The sequence below is a fragment of the Neomonachus schauinslandi genome, chromosome 8 (assembly GCF_002201575.2).
Source record: "Neomonachus schauinslandi chromosome 8, ASM220157v2, whole genome shotgun sequence".
Taxonomy (NCBI): Eukaryota; Metazoa; Chordata; class Mammalia; order Carnivora; family Phocidae; genus Neomonachus; species Neomonachus schauinslandi.
The window spans coordinates 139,225,653-139,250,142 of NC_058410.1; the positions used below are offsets into that span (position 1 = coordinate 139,225,653).

General features: G+C 40.0%; 2 protein-coding genes across 3 annotated transcripts in view; both read left to right on the plus strand.

Moving 5' to 3' along the window:
• Positions 1-24,490, plus strand: part of CDKAL1 (CDK5 regulatory subunit associated protein 1 like 1) — a 671,286-nt gene that overhangs the window by 552,387 nt on the left and 94,409 nt on the right. The gene's annotated exons all lie outside the window — the stretch shown is intronic.
• Positions 3,847-4,189, plus strand: LOC110586644 (thioredoxin-like). The gene has a single exon (XM_044917194.1). It carries the CDS (start codon positions 3,847-3,849, stop codon positions 4,162-4,164), a length of 318 nt encoding a protein of 105 aa, XP_044773129.1. The 3' UTR covers positions 4,165-4,189.

Consider the following 24,490-nt stretch of genomic DNA (forward strand, 5'->3'; position numbering starts at 1 on the left):
TAACAATGACTGAAGGGCCCCAGTCTGTGCGCCCCTCTCCTGTGATTACCAGCCTGCCATACAGAGTCTGACTTGCACAATTTCCAGAATTCTGTTGACCAAAAATAGTGAAGTGCAAGTATTTCCACGGGCCAATAATTCATTCTCTCAAGGGTTTTTGCGCAAGATTAAGAAGCCGGGATTACAGTTAGCATCTGTGGTGCTTTTTTAGTGTACATGTTAACACTCTTCTTTTGAAATTGGAAAACTGGAATTTTAGCATCTGGGGAAAAAAAAAAGTTAACTAGCTTCTTCTAATGACTGTTAATATTTTCCATTATTCAATACTACCTTTGGGTGCCTTTCAGAATTCCGGAGATATTTTAAGTGCACACGTGTCAAATAAAAATAAAAGAGTTTTAAAAACTCAAGTTCTTTTTAATTTAGCTCCGTTAATATGTGGAACACACATGGGTAAGAAAGGAGACCATCCCATTTTTAATTACCGTAAAGTATAATAATCCAGCTACTGTGCATAAAACAAATCTCTAATTCACTTTAAGATTTTTTCTTTTGAAGGGGGATGATTTTAAAGCTGCTTGTTTCTCTTTACTCCTCACTTTCTATTTATCAAAGCTTTCTTTTTCTGAGTTTATTTAAAATTTTAAGTTGTTGGGCGCCTGGGTGGCTCAGTTGGTTAAGCGACTGCCTTCGGCTCAGGTCATGATCCTGGAGTCCTGGGATCGAGTCCCACATCGGGCTCCCTGCTCAGCGGGGAAGCCTGCTTCTCCTTCTCCCACTCCCCCTGCTTGTGTTCCCTCTCTCGCTGTGTCTGTCTCTGTCAAATAAATAAATAAAAATCTTTAAAATAAAAAAAAAAAAAAAAAATTTTAAGTTGTTGCTGGTTAAGGTTTCATTTGACCTTTGCCCCTACCCCCACCCCCACCCCCAGGCGTTCTTACACATTCCTGTTGTTTTCAGGTGTCTCTAGGTGCAAGCTGATTATCTTCCCCTATCTAGTCTTTGCGTTCGTATTTTCTTACTATTCCACTTTTGCATTTCTCCACCGTTTCTTAGATATTCTTACCTTTTGCCCTCCATAATGTTTCCCCTTGGGACCTGCAGCATGGTGCATCCTGGTACTTCTCTTCTACTGGAGCTAGTCATTGACACCCCAACACTGGGGTCTGCCCCCCTTTCATACTGTCTTAAACCACAGAGCTGGGAACACCTCCAGAGCTCATGCAGTCCCACCTTGCCCGCATCCCATCTCTGCTGTGTAGGTGAGGAAAAGCTTCCTTTGTCCTGTTGAGTTCATCCTTCAGAACCTAGTTTAATTTCCCCTTCTTTGCATCTTCTCTGACACCCACAGAAAACTGTTCTCACGCTACACCTCTGACGTGCAAATGCCTTTATTACTTGCCTTGTCATGCTCTTAGAATTCAGTTCCACTCAGTAAACGCAAGTTTTTCTCTGGGGGACAGGCGTGATAATGGGGATAAGAGGCTCCTAATCCAATGGGGCAGTAGAGGGAGATGGCAACAAATACTGCATTTAATTATGTTGCTCTGTTATATGTTTATTATTGGCATAACTATCCCACCCTACTACTGCAGATGTCTTTAGGACAGAGATCATATCTTGTTTTTCTTCCCCCCTCTTCAAGAAAAGACCCTGAATTATGGACTAGAATTTAATGTGTTGTATATATGAAGTGTATTTTACCTTTCTTTTGATCTGCGTACCATAACTATACAAAAGCACTTACCCATCATCCCACAGAATACAGGGTTAAAACCCAGTCTCTTAATGCCCCTTTTGTAGCTCTGCCACATCACTGCATAGTTGGAATGTTCCAGGAGTAACGGCCACAGCTGGGGGAGCACGTACTAAGTTGGTTCTTGGTTTTAATTATAAAGTCGGTAACAGGATGCTTAATACTGTATTCAGAGAAAGCCTCCTCCTAACCCTTACAGACCCTTGTTCACTTCTCCAGAAGCAACCACTGTTTCTAGTTTTATGTGTAGATTTCTAGGGTTATTTTTACCTATATAAGCACGTACCTACATCTGTGGTTTTATTTAGACACTTGCTTTTTTATTCAAATGTTAACATAGCTACAAATTCTTATGTTTCTTTTTTCATATGATAGCATATCTTGGAGATAATTTCAACCCATACATAAAGAGCTACCTCGTTCCTTTTTAAAAAGTAAATGGATATATTCTGTACCAGATGTTGACCATATCTAACTAGACTCTTACTGATGGATCGTTGGGTGGCTTCTGATCTTTTCATCTTACAGGTAGTGCTGCATAATCTCAGAAACGGGTCCTTTCATGTATGTATAAATATCAACTGTATGATAAATTTCTGGAAGTAGAATGGCTGTGTCATAGGTGAGTGTGTTTTAAATCCTAAGGATCGCAAGTTACCCACTAAACAAGGTGTTCCAGAGGTAAAACAGTGTTTCCTTACACCCTCCCCTACACACTGTGTCAACTAAGTTTTAATATCCTCTCCTCTTAGTCACAAACAAAGAATAATTTGGTCTTTGATTTTATATTGCTACCTCGACCTTGCCTTGCTGTGTGACCTTGCCAAGATACTTAACGTTTTCTTTACCTCTGTTTCCTCCGTAAAATGAGAATAATACTATATTTCATAGACTCTAAAACACTATTAATTACAAGTCTTGCCATTAATTTATGTAACACTAAGGAAGGAAAGAGGCATTGCTCATTATAATGTTGAGACACTGTTGATTAGAAGACACTTCTCAAACTGAGAGATGCTAAAATGTCAAGAAATGTGCTTTTTTAGAATTAGTGAAATTTGCTAGTACCTGCTTTATAGGACCATCAAAAGGGTGAAATGGAAGGCTTCTAGAAGATTACCCAGTGCATAATAAGTGCTCAGTGAAATGACCATTCTTGTTCTTATAGTAGAATTATAGTAATTAAAACAGCCCCACCACTAGTATCCAGCACATAGTACATCCTCAGTAACTGGTCCTGTTATCATTATTATTAATGCAAATTTATAGTTATTAGGAAACAAGTGGGATTTTGTCTGTTTTATTGAATACTTACTCTTCAACACTTAAAACAGGGCTTGGCATATGGAAAGCGCTCTATAAATATTTGTTGATTGAAGAAATTAATCTAGTTCTTCCTCCAAAACTTCAGTAGAAGTATATGTAGAAATCTTTATTTTTCCTGAGTAGCAGGTGCAGTGGCTGCTGATTTCAGGGTTTTGTGGTCTTTAACTTTCCTCTCCCTGCCCCGTACTCACCCAAACTTCCAGACCTCATCACAAACCACATGATTTCATATTAAAAAAAAAAAAACCTGGTCCTATGGAGCTCGGTATAAACATTTAAAAACCAAAATTTTGGGCGCCTGGGTGGCTCAGTTGGTTAAGCGTCTGCCTTCAGCTCAGGTCATGATCCCAGGGTCCAGGGATCGAGCCCCCATCGGGTTCCCTGCTCAGCGGGGAGCCTGCTTCTCCCTTTGACCCTACCCCCTTTCATGTGCTCTCTGTCTCTCATTCTGTCTCTCTCAAATAAATAAATAAAATCTTTTAAAAAATTAAAAAAAATAAAAACCAAACTTACTTATAAAATCAAAAACTTTGAATAGAGGGGAATCTTCAGGATATTGTTGGTATAATTTTTTTTTTCCTAAACTCTAGTCAAAGTGCATTTCATATAATATGTACAGGTTCCTAATGAGCATCTGATACGATTTGTGTAAGTCCTACATTTTAGAGTTTGCCTTTTAAAAATACAATACAGAAGCTCTGTCCGGCATTTTGGATCCACTTTCATCCGTCCTTACGGTTGTTTGTCAGACCCCAGACGCCAAAATGGTAAAGCAGATCAAGAGCGAGTATGCTTTTCAGGAAGCCTTGAACAGTGCAGGGGATAAACTTGTAGTAGTTGACTTCTCAGCCACGTGGTGCGGGACTTGCAAAATGATCAAGCCTTCCTTTCATTCCCTGTCTGAGAAGTATTCCAACGTGGTGTTCCTTGAAGTAGACGTGGATGACTGTCAGGATGTTATATCAGAGTGTGAAGTCAAATGCATGCTGACCTTCCAGTTTTTTAAAAACGGACAGAAGGTGGGTGAATTTTCTGGAGCTAATAAGGAAAAACTTGAAGCCACCATAAATGAATTAATCTAATTATGTTTTCTGAAAATATAACCAGCCTTTGGCTCTTGAAAACTTGTAATTTTTTTTATTTACTAAAAGGAAAGATCAAGTATGAAGACTCTATACCCAACTTCCATCTGATTATAAGTGACAATAAAATATTAATTCTACCCTTTTAAAAAAAATACAATATATTTTTTTTACAACTGATCTAGTCTTGGGCTCTCTTTAAGCATTCACTACAGAAAGAATAAAGAAATAAGACCTTTTATTTTGAAAATACCATATATTTTTTTAGTTGAACCTGAGCTCTTATGGGAAGCCTTTTCTTCTTCTTCCTGGCTATACATATGTGGACTTTAGAAAAGTCTTCAGTATTACATAAAGTATATATCCTTTACATTCTGCTTTTTGAATTTTAGTATTTTCTCATTTCAGACTGATTGGTTCAATAGACTTTGCTTTATTTAACTTGGTTACAGGTATTAGAATATTTCCATGCAGCATAGGTCTGTTTTGACACTTCCAGAATTTAAAATGTAATATTGATTTAGTCACTTTAAAAAGGAAGATGTGAAATACAGACTTTGAGTATGTGTTCTAATACATATTTGTATGTACATATTTGTGTGTTATATAAAAGTATGCAGATAGAGATGCACACTGTAACTAAAATATAGTCAGCTAATATCAAGATTAGCTGGCATAACCTAATTCTCCACAAATAGCCCATGTTTTCTGGCTGATGTTATTTTCCCAACCTTCTTACTAGACTTAAAATTCTTTGAATGGTTTCAAGTGTACTCAGAAATTAAATGTGAATGCTTTTACCTTGCATTTAGTCGATAGTGTTCGGGTCAGAGTCTTGTGGAAAACTCAGCCTATGTGCTAAATCAATATAGCATGTCCCTGCTCTGGGGCCCGCTGTGGAAGGAGGTGAAGCCCTCTTGCTCTCGTGCAAGCATCGTTATGTGGGGGAAGGTCACTCCCACACGTTCTAGAAGTCCACTTTTATCACAGACCCATCTGCTGATGTGTTTATCTGAGCTCACAGTCTCTCACCTTTCACTTACTTGAAGAAGATAAGGTCAAAACCTGAAAATTTGCTCAAAGAAAAAGAGAGGCAAACGTAATCTCTCCTACCAGAATACTGTCACAATCTGCAGTGAGGTTTAGAACCACAGATTAAAATTGCTGCTGAGCGATCACCAAGTATGTGCCCCTGAAAGGTCAGCGGCTGCCGATACTCAGGTCTATCAGTGATCCCTCTCTCTACCTCATTGGTGACTCAGCGTCCCCTTTTGGCACTTGAAAGGCTTGAGCGTTCACCAATTTTCACTTTCGTTATAACACGCAGAAGCACTCGTTTTTAAATAGAGACAAATGGTTTTAACTCATGCATGAAAAAACTCTTTTTCAAATGAAGTATTCATAATAACAGATCTTGAATATGTAACAGACATGCAGTTAAAGCTTCCCTCAGGGATGGTGGAAACACTTACCTGGGTATATTTATTTCATAATATTCTGAGAATAAGTTCATGCGGTAATAATGCATCTTAGAGTATTGATCTCCACCGGGCCTTTCCTTCACCTTCTTTGCCTCTCCCTCCAGACTTCTTTGCATTGCTTTTTCCTCGAGCCCACGCACACCGGTGTTCTGTTCCTTGAGCACACACCACTGCCCCCACGCACCCAGGCCTGCGTGCCCCAGACTCTGGGGCGTTTCCTTTTGGTGGTGCCTCAGCCGTGTGGACTATGTGTGGGGCTGACCTGATCCTCTCTCTACATGCTCTGTGTTTACTACCTTGATGCACACTAATACATCTTTCTGGCTACTTAGCCACAAACCACAATGGCATCCTGGACTTCGCCCTCTCCCTTCACCCACTACTTTTGTTTGGTCACATTTTTCCAAATCTGCGCTGTGATTCATCTAGGTAAGACCTCATCCCCTTTGCTGCTGCCTCTGGGCAGGCCTTCGGCAGTTGGCTGCTGGATTTCTTCATCTACCTCAGTCCGACTTCCCCATTTCCACCCTCACTGTCCTCCCAAACCCCAGTCCCTTCTCTCCCTGCTCTCCTGGGAATATTTCTAAAATGCCAAGCACATTGTGTTAAGCCCGTGTGTAAAATACTTTCCGAGCCGTCAGTCACAGAAGAAAAGCCCCAGCATGATGCATAAGGCCCCTGATGGCCAGTAGCTCCTCCCCTTGTACCTGGTACTCCAGCCTTACCAAGCGATATGCCTTCCCCAATTACCCCACACTCAGAGGCTCTGTTTTCCGTGTCCGTGTTTGGGGTGCTTCCTCTCTCTCGAACCTGCTGTTACTTCCCTGCTTCATCTCTCCCCTTCAGAACGCAAAGCCAGCCATGTCCTTAGGAAGCCCTCCCTGTTGCCTCCTCCCCACCTGCCCCAGGGTGAGGCATCCCTTCAATGTGCTCCCCCAGCCTCCTTGTCCGCCTGTCTCCCCTGGATGACTGTGGACTTTTGGAGGACAGGCATTGTGTCAGTAGGGTCTGAGGCCCTGAAGGACCAGCGTGGCGGCTGACACACAGTGGATGTTCAAGAAAAGGTAATTTAGGGATGCCTGGGTGGCTCAGTCAGTTAAGCGTCTGCCTTCAGCTCAGGTCATGATCCCAGGGTCCTGGGATCAAGTCCCACATCAGGCGCCTTGCTCAGCAGGGAGCCTGCTCCTCCCTCTGCTTGCTGCTTCCCCTGCTTGTGCTCTCTCTCTCTCTCTGACAAATAAATAAATAAAATATTTAAAAAAAAAAAAAAGGTAATTTAAAGAAGGTGGTATTTTTCCAGGGTCTGATTGTCTCTCACACAGGTCCTCTGGAATATGCATTTCTGAAGCATCGTCAGTATTCCGTGCACACAGGGTAAATTAGAAAGCTTCTGTGAACAAGCAGTGGTTCCACTGGATTTCCATATTTCATATTTAAAAGACATCTTTTCTCTTCCCAGTTATGTTCCATTTATATAAAATGGAGGAGAATGCTTTGAAAGCAGAGTGTGCTTTCTGCTGCAGCTATATGAGGAATGGGTACAAGCTAACACAAACCTAATGGCACATTAGGATCATCTGGGGTGCTTTAAAATATACGAATGCTTGGGTCCCACATGTCTGCACAACTTGTGTATGTGTGTGTGTGCGCGCATGTGACGTTGCTTCCAAATGCTCTAATTAGATTATGCTAATTGGCGTCATTATAAAGTCATGCATTGCTGTCTCAGCTGAGCCCTCAGTCATAATCCTTTTTGCATCTGCACTCAGCTCCTTCTCCCATTTCTCCTGGCACTTGCCCTAAACATTTATCCCTCTCCTTCCACACCCCCTCCTGTACTGTGTGTGTGTGTGTGTGTGCCCCCTGTGAATTGGTCTTCTGTTTATATAGCTCAGACAGCAGACCTGAGTATACCCTTCTGAATTTCTAGTTTTCCCCACATTGTACTTAATCTGATAATGTGACATAGCACTAGGGATCCTACTTGACTTATTGGATATTTTATTTAGAGCTATGTTGTGAATAACGCAACTCATGCTGGCTTCAACAGAGAGATAATTTATATTTATAATTTATTGGCTTCCTTAATTAAAATGTCGAGATAGATTTTGCATTAAACAAGGCTTGATTCAGAACTCAGAGGGAGTCACTGCCAGCAATCTTTGCTATATCACTTGGCAGTCTGATCTATCAGCTCTTCTCAGGCTCACCTCCTTAGAGTTAGCAAAGTGGCTGCTGTAGCACCGGGCATCACGCCTCATGCCACCAAGGATAGAGGAGAGAGCAGGCCACTGTCCTGGGATATCCAACCAGAGTCCCATCAGCCTGACTGATTTGGGTTGTGTGCACGTCCCTGAATTTGGAGTTAATGTGTTGGTTGATTTAAGCCAGCCAGGATTCTCACCCCAGTAACGAGGGGTGCAGTTAACCCACTTAAGCCACATCGGCTACACCCCTGAAGGAGGAAGGGGCAGGAGCGAATTCCCCAAGGAGTGAAGAAAGAATACAGAAAAGGCAACAATGAATCTTCACAGTAATATAAAGTATGATAATATCTATCTCTAAGGGTTTCATCAACATTTGAACAAGATACTTTTAATCTGAAGTGTCACACATACATGTATAGTGAAATTGCTCGGTCATATTGGACCATTTTGAATTTCTAGTGAAGTGAATGCAAAAAAATAGTTATATGTTTTTTAAGCAACATATTTTTATAAACAATGTAAGAAATCACTCTTTGTCATTGAATTTGTGAATTTATTTATTTTTTACAAGTAATAAAACTTACTCCACTAAATATTAGAAGTATGGTAAATAGAGTCTGAAGAACTGACTTCCAATTCACGTTTTGTCACTTGACTTTGGAGAAATTATTTTCTCTAATCACTAGTTTTGTTATCTGCCCGATGCAGATATAAGTAATACCTGTCTTATTTGACAGTCATTGTATCAAATGTGATAATGTATGTTAAAGCATGTAATAAAAAGGCACAGCACAGTTAGTTGTTATCTATTATTTCACTACCTCATCAGGTTGACTTTACCTGGCCACAGAAAATAGCATTATAATTAAAATGTAATTCTGTTTTACTAACACATTGCCTTTATTACTGAAAACCTGTTTTGTTTTTATTTTTGTTTTTGTCCTAAGCCTCCGAGTAGTTTATAAAAGCATATAATACTATATCTTCAGGCAAAATAGAAAGAACCGTGTTGTTCACCCACAAAATCTGAGTCATTGCTGCAGTTGAGAATAAAAGCCAGGGCTTCTGGGGAGCAAAAGCCAATAGATGAACAGCCAAGTGCACAGCTTTCGTTTTGTAATAACGGAAAGTGTATCATTCAAGAGGAGTGACAACCTTTTCTTAAGGCAAATTTCTAAATAGAACGTGTCCCATCCATCTTGCTGTTAAGGGGCATTGAACAGCATAATGGGCCACCGTACCATAAAATTTACAAAACACAGTAAGCTCTGAAACTGTCTTGGACAGTTTTCAATAGAGAAGCACTCCAGCCTGGGTTTCAATCTGCCATTTATTCGCTATGTAACGTAGACAATTTGCTTCACTTCTCTGAGCTAATCTCTAAAATGGAGATTTTAAAAAGTAGTACCTACCCCATGGGGTTATTAGAAGGAAGGAAAAAAAAAGAACGCATGTGGGAGAGATGGGTACAGTGCTCTGAATGTAGTTAAGTGCTTAATAAATTTTAGTGCTATAGTTATCTTTACAAACTCCATCAGTAAACATTTGTTGTTCTAATTAGATATAAAAGACTCTTAGCAGTGAAGTGACTTTATTGTGATTAAAGCACGCCTGTAATTGGATACTAGAACGTCCCACCAGGGTCCCTCAACTGGATAAGAATCTAACTGGCTGGAGATCTAAAGGAGAAAAATGAAAATCTTGTCCAGTTCTCTCTGTGAGCTGATGAACTTGAAAGTCATTTTAGAATAGCACTGAGGCAGGTTAAGATACTGTAACAGGGAAAAGCCTGTGGTGGGAAGGGTCAGAAAGCTAACTAACACGTGTGAACCCCAAGTGAACCCTGTAATTCACACTTTCACTGACAAGACCTGCACCTTACAGTCTGCTCAGGTGTGTGTCGTCTCGTCAGTGTCCCATAGCCTACTTGGCATGGCCTGGCATTCCCGTATACCCACAGCGATGTCCTGCAGGATGCTGTCTCTCAGCTGTACCTCTCGCTTACCTCCCTCCCTCCAACACCCCCCCCCAAATAAGAAAGGACAGGGAGAAAACATAGAGCAATAGTACTGATCACTCTAGATATAACCCCAAATAAGATGACCTGATGTGTGCCAATATATTGGTAATAGATGGAGTTTTATGTTTGTCCCTTAAGTAGTCAAAGTAACAGGGTGTATGTTTAGAACCACTGAATGTTAGCACCGGGAGGAACTGTAAGGTCAGCTTAATACAGTGCCACCTTTTTTTCTTCCTTTAGGGTGTTTATTCAGTTACATCTAGTTCTAGAAAGAAACATCGTTTCTGCATCAGTTTAATTTTGACTCTCTTGTTGAACCATTGAGGTATGGGAACCAAGGCCCACAGGAATTAAGTAGCACAGGCAGCTGTCTAATAATAAAACTGTACCTTAAAACCTGATTTGCTCCTTTCTCATCTCCTAGGCTTTTCACTTCACCACAAGATGTTTCTTTGGGGTTTTGATCACTGTTGTTTGTTTTTGTTTGTGGCTATTGTTGATTTTCAATATTTGCATTCTGCAGAATGAAAGCTCCTTTTATTTCCAGTTATTCTGCAATTTAGAACTCCAGTGCATTCCATCTGTTGGCAAACTGGACTTAACATTTGAAGCCCCTGAGGTTGATTTAAACTGGATTTGTTCAACGAAATGTGAATTTCTAGCTTACTTGGCTTTTATCAGAGGCCAGGGGTCCAGATCAGAGAAGTTAAAGTGGTTTAGTATAAGACCACTACTCTTGGGTTATATAGACCTATTGTGGGTTTATGTAAAAGAAAGCAACTGTGGCTTTTCCCGTTTCACTTTTCTGCTGGCAAAAAGCCACAGAACGGGCCAGGCTAAAGGTAATTCCTCTACTCCCTGGCAGACCTCCCATAGCCAGCCAGCACCCAAAGAATACAGTGGTGAGCGTTGGAAAACCAGGGTGGCGAGATGAAGATACGGCAGAAATCACCGATGCCAGGACAAGAAAGACCTGCCAGTTTAGAACTGTCTTTGACTTTTTTATCCTAATGCTGTAAGTCTTTTTTCCCTCTGTACTAGCTGCCACAGTGAAATTTAAGAAAGCGTGTGCCCAAAGACTTCTTAACAGTACAGGGTAGTGCTTCTGAGACACCAGAGTTCAATAAGCAGCTACACACAGTATATTCAGTCTGATGCCAACATTATGTATCTGTGCTTCTGAATCATCTATTTTTTATATTAGGATTTACTGTGATGAAGAATAAAAGGAGTAAATATTCCTTCCTTTTAAAAAGGCTGTGACTGGGCCAAAGGAAATTTGGATGACTCTGGATTTTTTCAAAATCTGGTTGGCTGTAATAATTTTAAATGTATTCTCTGTTTTAAATATATCACTGGGACGCCCGACTGGCTCAGTCGGTAGAGCACGGGACTCTGGATCTGAGGGCTGTGAGTTCAAGCTCCATGTTAGGTGTGGAGATGAGTTAAAAATAAAATCTTTAAAAAAAAAAAAATCAGTCACTGAATTTTGGAACTACCAGTTCTTCATGACAGGTAATGCCTTTAGGGTGTTTATTCAGTTACATCTAGTTCTAGAAAGAAACATAGTTTCTGCATCAGTTTAATTTTGACTCTTTTGTTGAACCATTTAGTGGTATGTTCTTCTGTGTTTTGAGCACAACTGCTTTTCTTTCATACCGTGCGTCTTCATTACTTTGGTGAGGTCCGTATTATTATATGTCTTTCAGGAAGTCAACATGAGCAAGTCAAGAACTTGATGCTGGCCACCCGATGTTCAGGTTTTAGGAGAAGTAGACCTTTCTTGAGATTTTTCATGAGAGGGAGTCACTCAAAAGATAGCTGTCATTTTAGCATTCCCAACGCTGGAAACAAACAAACAAACAAACATAAAAACTCAATGGTTACTCTAAAATGCTATCGATCCATTCAGAGCATTTAGTTATTTTATGTTAAACTTTCACTGATTTGAACGAGTGTCGAGAGAGACCTGAAACTCCCATTAATCACATCCTGAACTAAGAAGGCACAGACCTGTCTACCTAATGTGTGCCCATAAATGAACGTAATGTTAGTTATTCATTCAGCTTGCAAATCAGAGTCATACATTATGTATGCGAGGTCTGAATTAAGGAAAAATACTTTTGAATATGTTAAAGGAGTACAGTTCATTACTTTCAAGTAATTAAACAAATTCAGTATTCCAAGGAGGAGTACGTTGTGATTCTTTTCATGAGTAGATAAAAATGATACGTTTTCTAAGACATCAGTAAGACTTTAAAAAGGAAAGTAGTTGCTAACCACAGAAAAATTCTTAACCTAGCTGGTAATTAAAATAGTACAAATTTAATTTGCAACGAAGTGTTATTTTCACCTTATAAGATTATTAAGGATTTTTAAATTTAGACTACTGAGTACTGGATGGGAATATAAATTTAAGAAAGAGCCTCAGAGTTCATATTGCTTAGCTCAGCAATTCAGCTTCTGAACATCTGTTCTAAGGAAATAATCTTAAAGACCAAAATGCCACCTTTCACAGTAATGTCCACTGCCTTATTAAATAATAGGGGAGAGAGAGCAAAAACTTAAACATCCACCATTCAGGAGACTAGCTATATGAGTCAATCATAGTGTGTATGTGCCGTGGAATAATATCCAACCAGTAAATATTATTTATACAGAATTTATTACAGCGTGGAAAATGCTCATATTTTTAGGGAAAAGATAGTAACAAAATTTCACCTAAGTTAGGGTGTCAGTCCTATATTAAAACAATGAGAATAGAAAAAAAAATAGCCAAATTTTTAAAATCTCAACCTTAACCATTCCACTTACGGTCTTATTTATATTAATATGCATAGTCACTCCTGTTTACATTATTGCTACAAAGGTAAAAGCAGGCTGTTCTCTTTCCAGATTATCTCACATGTCAAGTTATGCAGGCCGTGATATAATTTTTATGGTAAAGCAGAAACATCTTTAGATTTTCCAAATATCTTCACTCCTATTAGCCTTTTATATTTGTGGGTTTTAATGTATTATTTATCTCATTTTGCTACATAACTCTTCTGGAAGAAGTTTGTGTTCCTTGGCATTTTCTCCTTGCCTGCTTATCTGTCTCCCTCCCAAAACTCCACAAAATCAGAATTCCAATTGGTATTTCAGTGACTAGTAGGAACTGGAACCCATATATTTGTTTTGATTTTCCTTTTCAGGCCCCACAGCACATGGGGATTATTTAACATTTTCTAAGCACACAGGATCCTTTACAAAGACAAAGCACTTTGTGTTCCTATAGTTATTTTTATGTAAAGCTATTAAAGGAACAGGAAGCGTCTTCTTTCGGCCACCTTTCTCCCTACACCTTTCCCCAGAACAGTCATTAGCATTAAACATAACAGAGTTGAACCTTGTTTCCCACAGATTCCGCGGAGAAAGGCTGCAAAGTAACACTAAAGCATTTGGGGTTATTTGTAATAAAGCGCGTACAAGGGCAGCAAGATGCCAACTCACGTGTTGGGCAGACATTGGTATCTGGGTTGTCACTCTGTGGCGTGTCCCATCCTAAATCATACAGGGAGTGGGTCCTGTTTGACGGTTACTGTCATCAGTTCAAACATTATTCAAATAATTTAAAAGCTAATTTTTTTTTTTTTTTTTAATTTTAAGGACCGGCTGTTTGGTTTGCCCGGGCTTTCTCAGCTCTGCTGCTCAGGGCTCCAGCAAGGAATGTTCCTGTGCCAGACTGTTTATCTAGCCAAGCCTGAGCTATGGCTTCTTTATCCCAGTGGGACACTGCAGCTATGTTCTTGGCGTTTTCTGCCTATTACCAGTTAGGGTCTGTGAACAGGATCTCCATTTGTGAGAACCTCATTGTGGATAGCATGCAGTGGTCTTTTCATTTTGATTGATGGTTCTGGTTCTGCACCATCTGGCTTCTGATAGGCTGCATTAATCATATCCTGAACTAAGAAAGTGTAGACATGTCTGTTTAATATGTACCCATACATTATGTAATATTAGTTATTCATTCAGCTTGCAAAACAGAGTCATAATGTATGCAAGGTCTTTATATAGTAAAACATAAATATTAATATGCGACCCATTAATGCTGTTTTTACTTGTACTAACCTCCCACTAGTACATTTGTTGATGAAGATTGAGGAATTAAGAGAAAGAAGAGCATGTGTGTATCTACGTGAACATATATAATCATGCTGATGTTTTAAATGAATTTAGAGTGATGTATGTCTGTAATACTTATCTTACCCATATTTAGTTTATGTATATGATTGCCTCTTAAAATACAGGTTAAATGCAAGCTGCAACACAGATTCCCTTTTTCTCATGTGAACTGCTTGCATCCAATGTAGGTCATCTGTTTGCTGAGGTCACTGGGGGTGTACGTGGCCCTGCTCTTTTGTGCTGCTCCCGGCTGGGCCCACTTTTGACACATTCTGTCCCCTGCTGTGTAATAACATCCAGAAAAGAGAGAAAGAGAGAGAGAGACACCAGGAGAGGCAGGATAGGAATTCACAAGTCAAACAAAGTTTGCTCCAGATTTAGGACCATCATACTTATCAGTAGCTTAAATTTGGTTTCAGAAATTTGCTAGGACCTTTTCCAGTTAAGAGAGATTTAGTGTGCATTAATCATAATCCTTTCAGTATCTAGTGGAGGGAGGGTAAGGGGATTTAAATTCTCGTGGGAAGTTACCTTGTGCAAAATTGCTAGAGCATATTTCTTGAGGTAGCAAATTAAAACCATAACTTCATAAAACACATTCTGTGTTTTATTAATTATGTTTTGTTGTAACAGTACTATATTCCTCTGTGGTTACATCTTCTTGTATGTGCCCCAGATTCAAAGTATGTATTTTAATGAATTATACTATTGAAGAATGAGTGAAGATTAATGCTCGTGTGTTGCAGAATGCAAAATACGAACCACACTGTAAGAGTAATCAATCATGGAAAAATGCATGGGAAACAAGGCAGATGATCATAGTTTTTGCTGAGAAATAAGTAAGCTGCAGCTTCTGTGTGACACGTAATTTCAGTGAGGCTTAATTAGTCACATGAGCACGATGAGCAGTACCCATGGACACTCTATAAAATGAAACACAGGTACAAACTGACATTTTAACAGTTGAAGATATTAAGATAGCCTATATAAAACGGAAAAAAAGTCACTTTAGGAGTACAATCGGTAAAATTAAACATTCAGTTCATCCATTTCTTATTTTAAAGGTATTTTTAGCTGTTTCATCCAATACTTTAGAGCCCATTATTGCTTAATTCATCCTATTAATTTTTTTTTTTAATACATTCACTGCTGAGAACACTGCATTGACAAACTGGGGAACAGAAAATCCATAATAAACAGCCCGATGACCATGAGAACACTGATGTAGTTCTAGGAATTTGTAAAAAGCCCCGATTTTGCTGTGAGAAGGCAGGGGTTGGGCCTCGGCTCTGTCACTCGACTAGTTGAATGATGTTGGAAATGGGTTCAGGCTGGCTAGCCTGTCTCCAGATTAGCCCTCCTTCTAAGATATCATAGTCTTAGTGAACTTTTTATCTAAAAGAAGGAATATCTTGAAGAACCTCAGACCTGATTTCTCATCTAAAAAATGGAGATCATCCCTGCTTGTCCACCTTTAGTGCTCACGAGGGTCAAATGAGTTTGCTGCATGCATTATAAACTGTGAAATGCTATGAAAATATAGGTACTGTCATTTTTGTTCACTGAACTTCCCTGCATCTCCTCTGTTCTGTTCATGAGAGTTTGCACTGGGATCCATCTTCCTCCTGTCACAGTAAATCTGAGAGGCGGTGTGATGGTGAATCTATGTGTTTCCTGGTGCTTAAGGTCCTCTTCTTGTAGGAGTTCCCTCCAGAGTTTACAGCAGAAGCTGAACACTCTTTTTTCCCCTGTAAAAGGACCATATGCTAGAGAAATACAGCATAACTTAATTTCCTCCTTCGGGCACATAGAAACTGTTGGACAGTGTTTCCTTAAAATTAAGGACATTCATTCTGAAGCTCGGACGGGACTGAAATGGGGGGGCGGGGGGAGCGTGGACTTTTAAACCAAAACATTTTATTAGTTCGGGGAGGCAGTGCCAAAATGACAGCTCTCAAAGGCCAGTGCATCATTTCCTTGTCGGAGAACGGGGGCCACAGGGTGGGGGTGGGGGCGCAGGGACAGATGGACAAGTTAGCTCCCCTCTTCCACACGTTGTGGTCATTAGACTTCCATGCAAAACGCAGCGAATCCCCAGAATGACAAATACACCTCTTTCAAATACAGAGGTAGCAAGACACAAGTCGTTTTTAAACGTTTAACGTTTCAATGAATCTACGCTGTTGTGTTTTTGCATTATCATGAATAGATGGACATTTACGTTATCGTTGAATCTGAAGCATTTGTTAATGTTCCCGGCTTATGGGAAGGACACCTGGACATATGTATGGTTCTCCAGATCTGGGAAAAATGACTTCCATTCTGGGCTCTCTTTTGTGTACCCTTTGACTTTGGGTGAAATCAGGTATCCTCTATACGCTGTACCTAGTGTCCCAGAGCAGATTTCTATGTCTGGAAACAGTGTAGGTCGTGCCCTGAAGTCAACATTGTCAATGGGACTCACTCGTCATTGTATGAAATTTGACAACGAGTGTTCATTTGTTTGTTCAGCCACTGCAGACAGGACACGGAGAACACGGAGAGAAAGGTCTCCTGTGGTCCCGTCTATCAACACCCAGCATGTTGAGGAGAACAGAGGCAAACAGCGAGTTTTACTTCGAACCGTCCTGTACAATACCACGAATACCACTGTTATTAATTACTGTAGTATTACTGATAGTGTTAACAGCAAGGCGTAAATATCTTCTAAAGAAACCCCATTGTAAAAGTTTAAAACTTTGAAAGCACAAGGAACTCAGTACTATCTTCACATCTGAAAACAGTTGTGGGGACTGAGACTAATTAATTATTTGATTCAGATACATTTATTCCTCATTCCCCTAAGACCTAAAAATGAGCGTGTGTTTTCCCCTAAGACCGCTATGCAGAGGTGTGTCTACCAATTCTCCGAGGACGTAATGGTCCCAACTTACCTTTTTGGGTTTCACATCTGTCTTAAATTATAGCCCCAAAACTGAGCACATACCTGTCCGTATAACCGCCCAGAGCTTTTTCCTTAATAACACCATGCTCTTGTATATTATTTCTTTTGATTCGATTTCAAATCATAAAGATAATTCTGAGGAACTACTTCCTAGCTATCTCTCCTATACTATAATAAATTATTTGCCCTCTACTTTTCCCGGAAGCCTCCAAGGTTATTGACAGTCCAGACTGATGGCTACCCCTCCATATTAATGTGTCCTGTCCCGTCTTCACAACCATTGAATACAGTGATTGGAATAAAAGCAGGAAGCTACTGGAAGGCGCTGGAGGGTGGGACAGTCATGCATTATGCAGAGTTTGTCAGCATTAATGCGAACAAAAGGTCACCAAGACTCATCACATTTATAATGGGGAGGGAACATTTGCTTTTTAGAATTTCTAGTCTCATAGTTAACCTAGGATGCTGCAGTGATTTTGTTTCAAGTTGAAGATAGTGTTCTTACTATAAAAAAAAAAAAGAAGCTATTTATTTTTAGTAATGGTTGATCAACCTGTGTACTACCAGTTACGAGTTATTTCAGTCGTTTACCAGCTGCACTTGACCTTCACTGCCAAAGGCGGATCCACCCTTCTTAACTTTCTTTTCCACAGCCTGTTACAGTTTTCAGCTGGTAGTTAAAGCATGAAAAAGCCTTGAAATGATAAATAGATGAGATATTCTAAGTATATGAGATACTTATCTTTTGAAAGAGTCTTTATTTTTATGAAGTGGGTTTTTTTTAATGAAGCATATATAAAAATGTGAATTGGTTTTCTTTTCTAAAGCAGTAATTTCATTAGAATTCTTCATGAAGAGAACCTATTTGTGGGGTGAAATGACAGCATGATTGCTATTTAAGCGCATTATTTTCAGATGGCAGAGACAGAGGCTCATGAAAGGAGAGTCTCTTAAATGGCTAATGTAACTAAATGTTGGACGAGATGGGGAGATGCTTGTCAGAATTCAGGGACTTATAGCCCTGGGTGTCCATATTCTTCCCAGGAGCGGAAAGTCTTAATAGTATCACAGCTATTCAACTTCTATTCCCCTTGTATTGTTTATAAACATCTCTAGAACCGTTCTCTAGGTAACACATACACATGCCTGGTCCTCCGCGTTTCCTTCTTCTTTCTGTCTCATTTCCGTTTTGTTCTGGGTGTTTTATTTTCCCCTCCCTCCCTTGAACAGTAACATAGCGGTTCACTCTCATGTGTATTACCGGAGTCATATTTTTGTTTCAAATGATGCTTGTAGCCTTCAACCCTAAAAGATCTGGGTAAATAAGTTTTTAGCCATCTACATCTTGTCATGCAAAAGAAAACAGTTCCTCCAAATAAATTCAGGAGCTCAGCCATAGCAACCAACATTATCAGGGTGTGCGCGTGCGTGTGAGTTCGGGGGAAACCATTGTTTTGTCATTTCAGCCACAGACAGCCACAACCCAAGCTTTTTAAACACCCATTCTGTCATGGACATAGTTTTATTTCTAACATTTCTATAATCCACATTTGCTAAATCATCTAGGCAGCATGGTGCCTGTCAGTTCAAGTGAGCCTAGCCTGGAATGGGCATTCTGTCACCTACCAGCTGTAAAACTTTGGGCACATTTCCTAATCTGTCCGACCCTCACGTTTGTCATCTGTAAAACAGGGAAAATTCTGTCTACTTTTTGTGAGAAATAAATCTCTGAGAACAACTGATTCATTGTAAGTAAGTACTCGTAAAATCTCTTACCCATTTCCTTTCCCTTCCTTCTAAACAATTACTATTTAATATGCTCAGTAGTCTAGACACTTGGAAATACTGAATTATTAAATATTTTCATGTTTTATTTCTCACATCGTTCCATGGCAGTTGAGAAAAATACATTATAATGAAAACATACACACATCGTGGATTAGCCCAGGCAAGCCCATTCTTATACATCAATTCGAAGTCAGATCCACCCCTGGAGAAAATTGTGAGATGAAGTTTGCCTCTTCCAGCCATTGGCGTCTCCTTCACCCTTGCGTGACCTTTTCATTGCCTGTGACCGCCACAACCTCTTCCTGTCTCCAGTCATCCACGGTCAAGACTGCTTTCAGGAAAGAATGTGATAAACACTTCCATTACGATATATAAATTATTGAAAAGGGTCAATATGAGAATCTCCCTGGCTCTTTTCATGTTAACATAAGAAAAAAGGATTTAAGCCCAAGCATTAACTACTAATTGTTGATTCTCACGTATTAATGAACTTTCCTGTTTTCTAACAGACTTTCTGGAACTTGTCAGTTGTAAGTGTCCCTGAAAATTATAACTTTGAATTGGCTTTTTCCACTCTAAGAGGTTACTTTTGATGACTTGTGACCCCAGCAAAGAGATCCACAAATCACTGGAAACCATTCCCTTCGGGCAGAAGCCCATTATACTTTGTGACCGGGTAGTCCGGTCAAATGCATAGTGTCATCAAGGAAGGGCACTGGGAACAGAGCAGAGGATGGTACCTGCAGCACAGCTACTAGATGTGGGTATTTCTGGCCGTCAACATCTCCTAAGAAAGACATAATAGGGCTGGGGAAAGTAGAGAAAAATAATTTCTACCTTCGATGCAAAATCAGTGTTATTGTGCCTTTTTCCTTAAAATCTTCACTTATGGAAAACACATGAAAGCGAATGAAAATCTCCTCAATTACTAGGATATATGTTACAGACAAGAATATTTTTGTTTCTCCCAGATAAGTTAGAATAGTATTTTTCTCCAGAATCCGTAATAAGGGCAACACTGGGAAGACTCACTAATTGTCAGGAATCTCAGCTCTCTGCCAATTTTCTGTGTCTTTCTGTATTGTACTCTTCTGATAGAGGATGTGGGTCAGATATGAAAGATCAAGAAGCAGGAGTAAAGAGGAATCCACTCAATTGCTAAATGTTCCCATGAAACATATGGATAATACGCTGTCAAACACTGGATTATATACTGTCGTGTGTATTTACATAATTATGTCTTAGCAACTAGACTGTAAATTTCTCATGGGTAGAGATGCCGTCTTATATTTTCAAATTCCCTGAAAGGAAACTCGCTAGTAGTTGACATTTCATAGGTTTAAATAAGTACTTGCTGAGTGGAATTGAATTTATGGTAAAGTTCCTTGCAAATTACTCGCGTAGATGCCAGATATAAACACTAGAGGAGTTCATTGTGATTTTCTTTGGAAATCCCTTGGGCGTGACTGATGCAGTTTTCCTTGGACATACCTTTGGGATAACACTTTAGTTCAGGCAAATTGGTACCACTGCATCTTCCTAAGAGACTTGTCCAGTTTTTGACCAAATCATCCATCTACCCAAGGTTCTCAACCAGGGCTGTCACCAGCACAGTACCCTGGCATTCTGTGCCCAGGGAGCAGGGATGCTAAATACCTTGAACGTGGCACATCACAGCCCTTCACAGCAAAAAATTGTTGTGCTCACAATACCAATACACCTCACTAAGAAACACTGGATTCATTATAGCTTTTGTCCTTCCTACTGTTCAGACCTCATATTCCCACTCCCTCCTTGTACTCTACATTTAAGCTTTACTGAGCTACTTCTTGATCATGCCAAGCTCTGTCTACTTCTTTATCTTTGCAGATTTTGTTTCTTCTGCTTTTGTCCTACTTTCTCTTCCAGTGAATGTCTTCTAATCCCTCAGGACTCAGCTCAGGCACCATCTCCTCCAGTAAGCTTTTGCTGGTTACAAACCCAGACTGGGATAAGAGGCACTCTTAGATGCTTTCGAAGCACGCCATGACATTTAAACCAGTGAATTATGGTTGTCTGTTTACTTTCTGCCTTTTCCTGGACTGGAACCTATTCAAGAACAAGTTGGATGTCCTAGGAACTTACCAGTGCCTGACACATACTGAGCACTTAATGAATAATGTTTTGAATGAATGAATCAATCAGTGACATTTTCAGACAAGGATTAGTTCATTCAGCAAATATTAACCATGCACTTTTCATAACTTGAAAGAGTCCTGACACGGGGCATGCTAGGATATTGGCAACACTGGCATGGTGGATGGGGAGGAAGCCTTGTGCAAAGGTAGGGAAGAGGTAAGAAGAAGGGGTAGAAGATTCTCTGTACCGTGGGTGTGGCTCAGACTGGATACCCTCAGGGGCGCCTGGTTGGCTCTGTTGTTAAGCGTCTGCCTTAGGCTCCGGTCATGATCCCAGCGTCCTGGGATAGAGCCCCACGTTGGGCTCCCTGCTCCGCAGGAAGCCTGCTTCTCCCTCTCCCACTCCCCCTGCTTGTGTTCCCTCTCTTAAGTGTGTTTCTCTCTGTCAAATAAATAAAATCTTAAAAAAAAAAAAAAAAAGACTGGATACCCTCAGTAGCTCTAAGACCATGAGTGGGACATGACAACAGTGAGCCCTGTCCAGGGCTGTTCGGACCATGGGCTCTGGAGCTTCCTCGGCAGCAGCTGAGCGGGTCCTGGGAGATCGTTGCTGACATGCCCAGGATGTGAGGAGCATCGTGCCAGGTAGGACGAAGACTCAGAGATGAGCAGTTCAGTTGAGAATTGGAACCAGAAGCTGAGGCAGGAATACAACCGGACCGCTTGAGGAGGAAAGGGAAGTAGGCTTCGGAGTAGAGCCGTCTTAAGGCATAAACATGAACTAGTTTGTGCGCAAATTCGAGCAAGGAAATGGTTTTTTTCACAGAATTATTACAAGAAGTTAGACACAGTAATGGCAGTAGTGCCCTTATTGACCGTGAAATAAGAAAGAGAATGACCCTCGTAAAGACTGTTGATGCACAGCGGGCTTGAGGTGCCCAGTGCTCAAACTCATAAGCTTTCCTGGCTAGAGTTCTCACTAGTGGAGAAACAGTTCCTGCCAGACAGCATGTCTGCTTCGTTTGGAATAGAAGCATAAATATCTAATTTGCCTTGTTACAGAGAAGAATGCATGATCTATGCTGCATGTAGCCAGATAATCATTCCATCAGGCTCAAAATGTAAAAAGGTAGTTAATTTGCTGATTCGGCCTATATCCTCATTCTCAGATGATGAAACCAATCTGTAAGTTCATATATTTTATTTCTTGAAGCTGAAAACACAAGTTTGCTAGAAGATAAAAAATAAAAGCAACCAATAGTATATATAGGTCAGTCTACCATGATTTGGAAAGTTAAAAAACACGCACAGTGATAAATTTCTAAAAGTTTGTTTTTCCCTCAGCTTACCTCTATTTTGTAGGCTGTTTTTTTTTTTTTCTTTCTACCTAAATGTTGCATCATCAAAGCGAGTGTGTCTGTCATGATAAATGTGTCTCATGAATGCAAGGTAGAACCACATAAACCTTTAATATTTTCCATCACAAAAGCTCTTCTGTTCATTTCCTTGCTGGGCAAAAATGAAGATGACAGCCTCAAACAAAAGTTTTTTTGTTTGTTTTTAAGCAAAGCTGGCTTGATGTTATTTAAATTAGAAATTGATATTTTGTTTTTTTAATATACTGGGCTTTTATTTTTTAGCTGGTGTCGTCTTGCCAGCCAACTGCCATTCTGTGTGAGATGTTTCAGTTTCTTGATGTGTTTGTCATAAACAAAAGCAAATACATTTTTATTAAACCATAAAAATGATCAACTGTGCACTCTTACAGAGAATGCTTGTGGGCAGCCTAATTGTTGAATACTGTTTTCTTTCCACATTAAGTCAACCCGAAAGACTATTGATTGTACCAAACACTGTTTCTTAATGCCATAATTCTCCAGACCTGTGTCTCCAGGGACACCCCAGGCAGGAGGGTAATTGTGTAGCTTACTGCTCTGGGTTGAACGCCCAGTGACAGCCTGTCTGGAATAGCTCAGGTCATAGAACAGCATATCTCACTATGGCTGAACCGCCTGCTATTCCTGGATAAAGCGGAGAGCATCTCCTTATTTATAGCTAACAGAAGAGGGAGTTTGAAGGTGAAAAAAAAAAAAAAAAACCACCAAAATTTTAGTAGGCACATCATATTTGGAAAGAAACTAAAATAAATATGAAGTTTTAAATTTTGCCTTCATGCATGGAGATGTGCCCCAGTCCTATTAACTACTTTGATTTGTATAGTGTTTCACACAAAGCACTTTACCTAAGAATCTTCTGAACACCACACCGTATTCTCTTGAACAATTTCCATGATCCTCAGTTTTCTGATGGGTGAAAATGGGCATAAAATTGCAAGTTGTCCCATCAGTGCCATGGTTGGGGAGGTCAAATGACACAGAGCTTCCTCAAGCAAGTGTTCGGTATTTTTCCTTCACTAGCGTGAATACAAGTCCCATGTATTCCATTAACAACTATTTCTAAAACAACTACCATGTGGCAGGTTCTGTGCTGTGAGCCAGGAGCCCCATGTCACACACTCGGAACGGATTCTGCAAAGGCGCAGTTCAGACCGATGCACCTGTTCTTAAACATGAAGGAAGCGAGACCATGCAGGCTGGGGCTGGGGTGAGGAGGGAGACAAGGAGAAAGCCATGGCTTCACCTGTTTTCAAAGATTTCCTGTTTTAAGTATTCTTATTTGATTGAAACCAGAGATTTACAGAAAGTGGCTTCAACTTCATCAGGTGTCCAAAATTCGTTGTGTTGCTGGGCTTGAGTGCTAGGTGGTCATGTCCCCTTCGGTTACCTGGAGCCTTAAGGATTTAATGTCCTCCACAGGCTTCTGTGAGGTCTGCAGAGCCCGGAGGCGTGGAGCTCATTTGCATGCACAGGATTCACAGCCTCGGTTTCCAGGCAGGCACATTTTCCTTCCCCGAACAATGTCCAAAATGTGCAGATTTTCATGTTTGTTCTTAATGATGAAGAGCAGAAAGTCTATAAAAATTTTAAAGTAATAATATAAATGTCTTCATTTACTGAGCTGATCTTTTCACATTGAGAATAAATATCTCCTCTGTAGTACCTCCTTAAAAAGAAAGGGTAAAAAAGATTCCAAAAGCTTTGTAAAGTTATTATTAGAAAGGATATATATATTTTTCCTCCTGTGAAACTGTGTTAGCAACATCCCAGAAAACTGGAATTCTCTATTAACCCCTAGGTCAAGCATCCATCTTGACACACATCTCTTTTATTCCATCTCCTTTATAGAAGAGCAGTTTATTCTTAACTTAATTCCTAGCTTCTTTTTAGGGAGCATTCAAAGTTAATCTCACAAAAGAATAGTAAATCAGACTTTGCAATCTGTGGTATTAGGGAATAGAATGAAATCAAGTAATTTTAGTATTAGAAGGAATCATGGAGCTCATCTTATCTAACCACTTCATTTTGCTCTGAGGCTGCCCTGGCTCAGAGAAACTAAGTGTCTCTCTAAAATCACGTGGCTGATTTGTGGCTGATCCTATAGCTCGAGGCAACACAGTGATATTTACTAAAAGTTATGGAGGACGAGAATGTAACATTTCTTTCTTTCTTTCTTTCTTTCTTTCTTTCTTTCTTTCTTTCTTTCTT

Bases quoted from the DNA above. Each gene is read 5' to 3' on its own strand.
- LOC110586644 (XM_044917194.1), top strand. From the start codon at position 3,847: ATGGTAAAGCAGATCAAGAGCGAGTATGCTTTTCAGGAAGCCTTGAAC.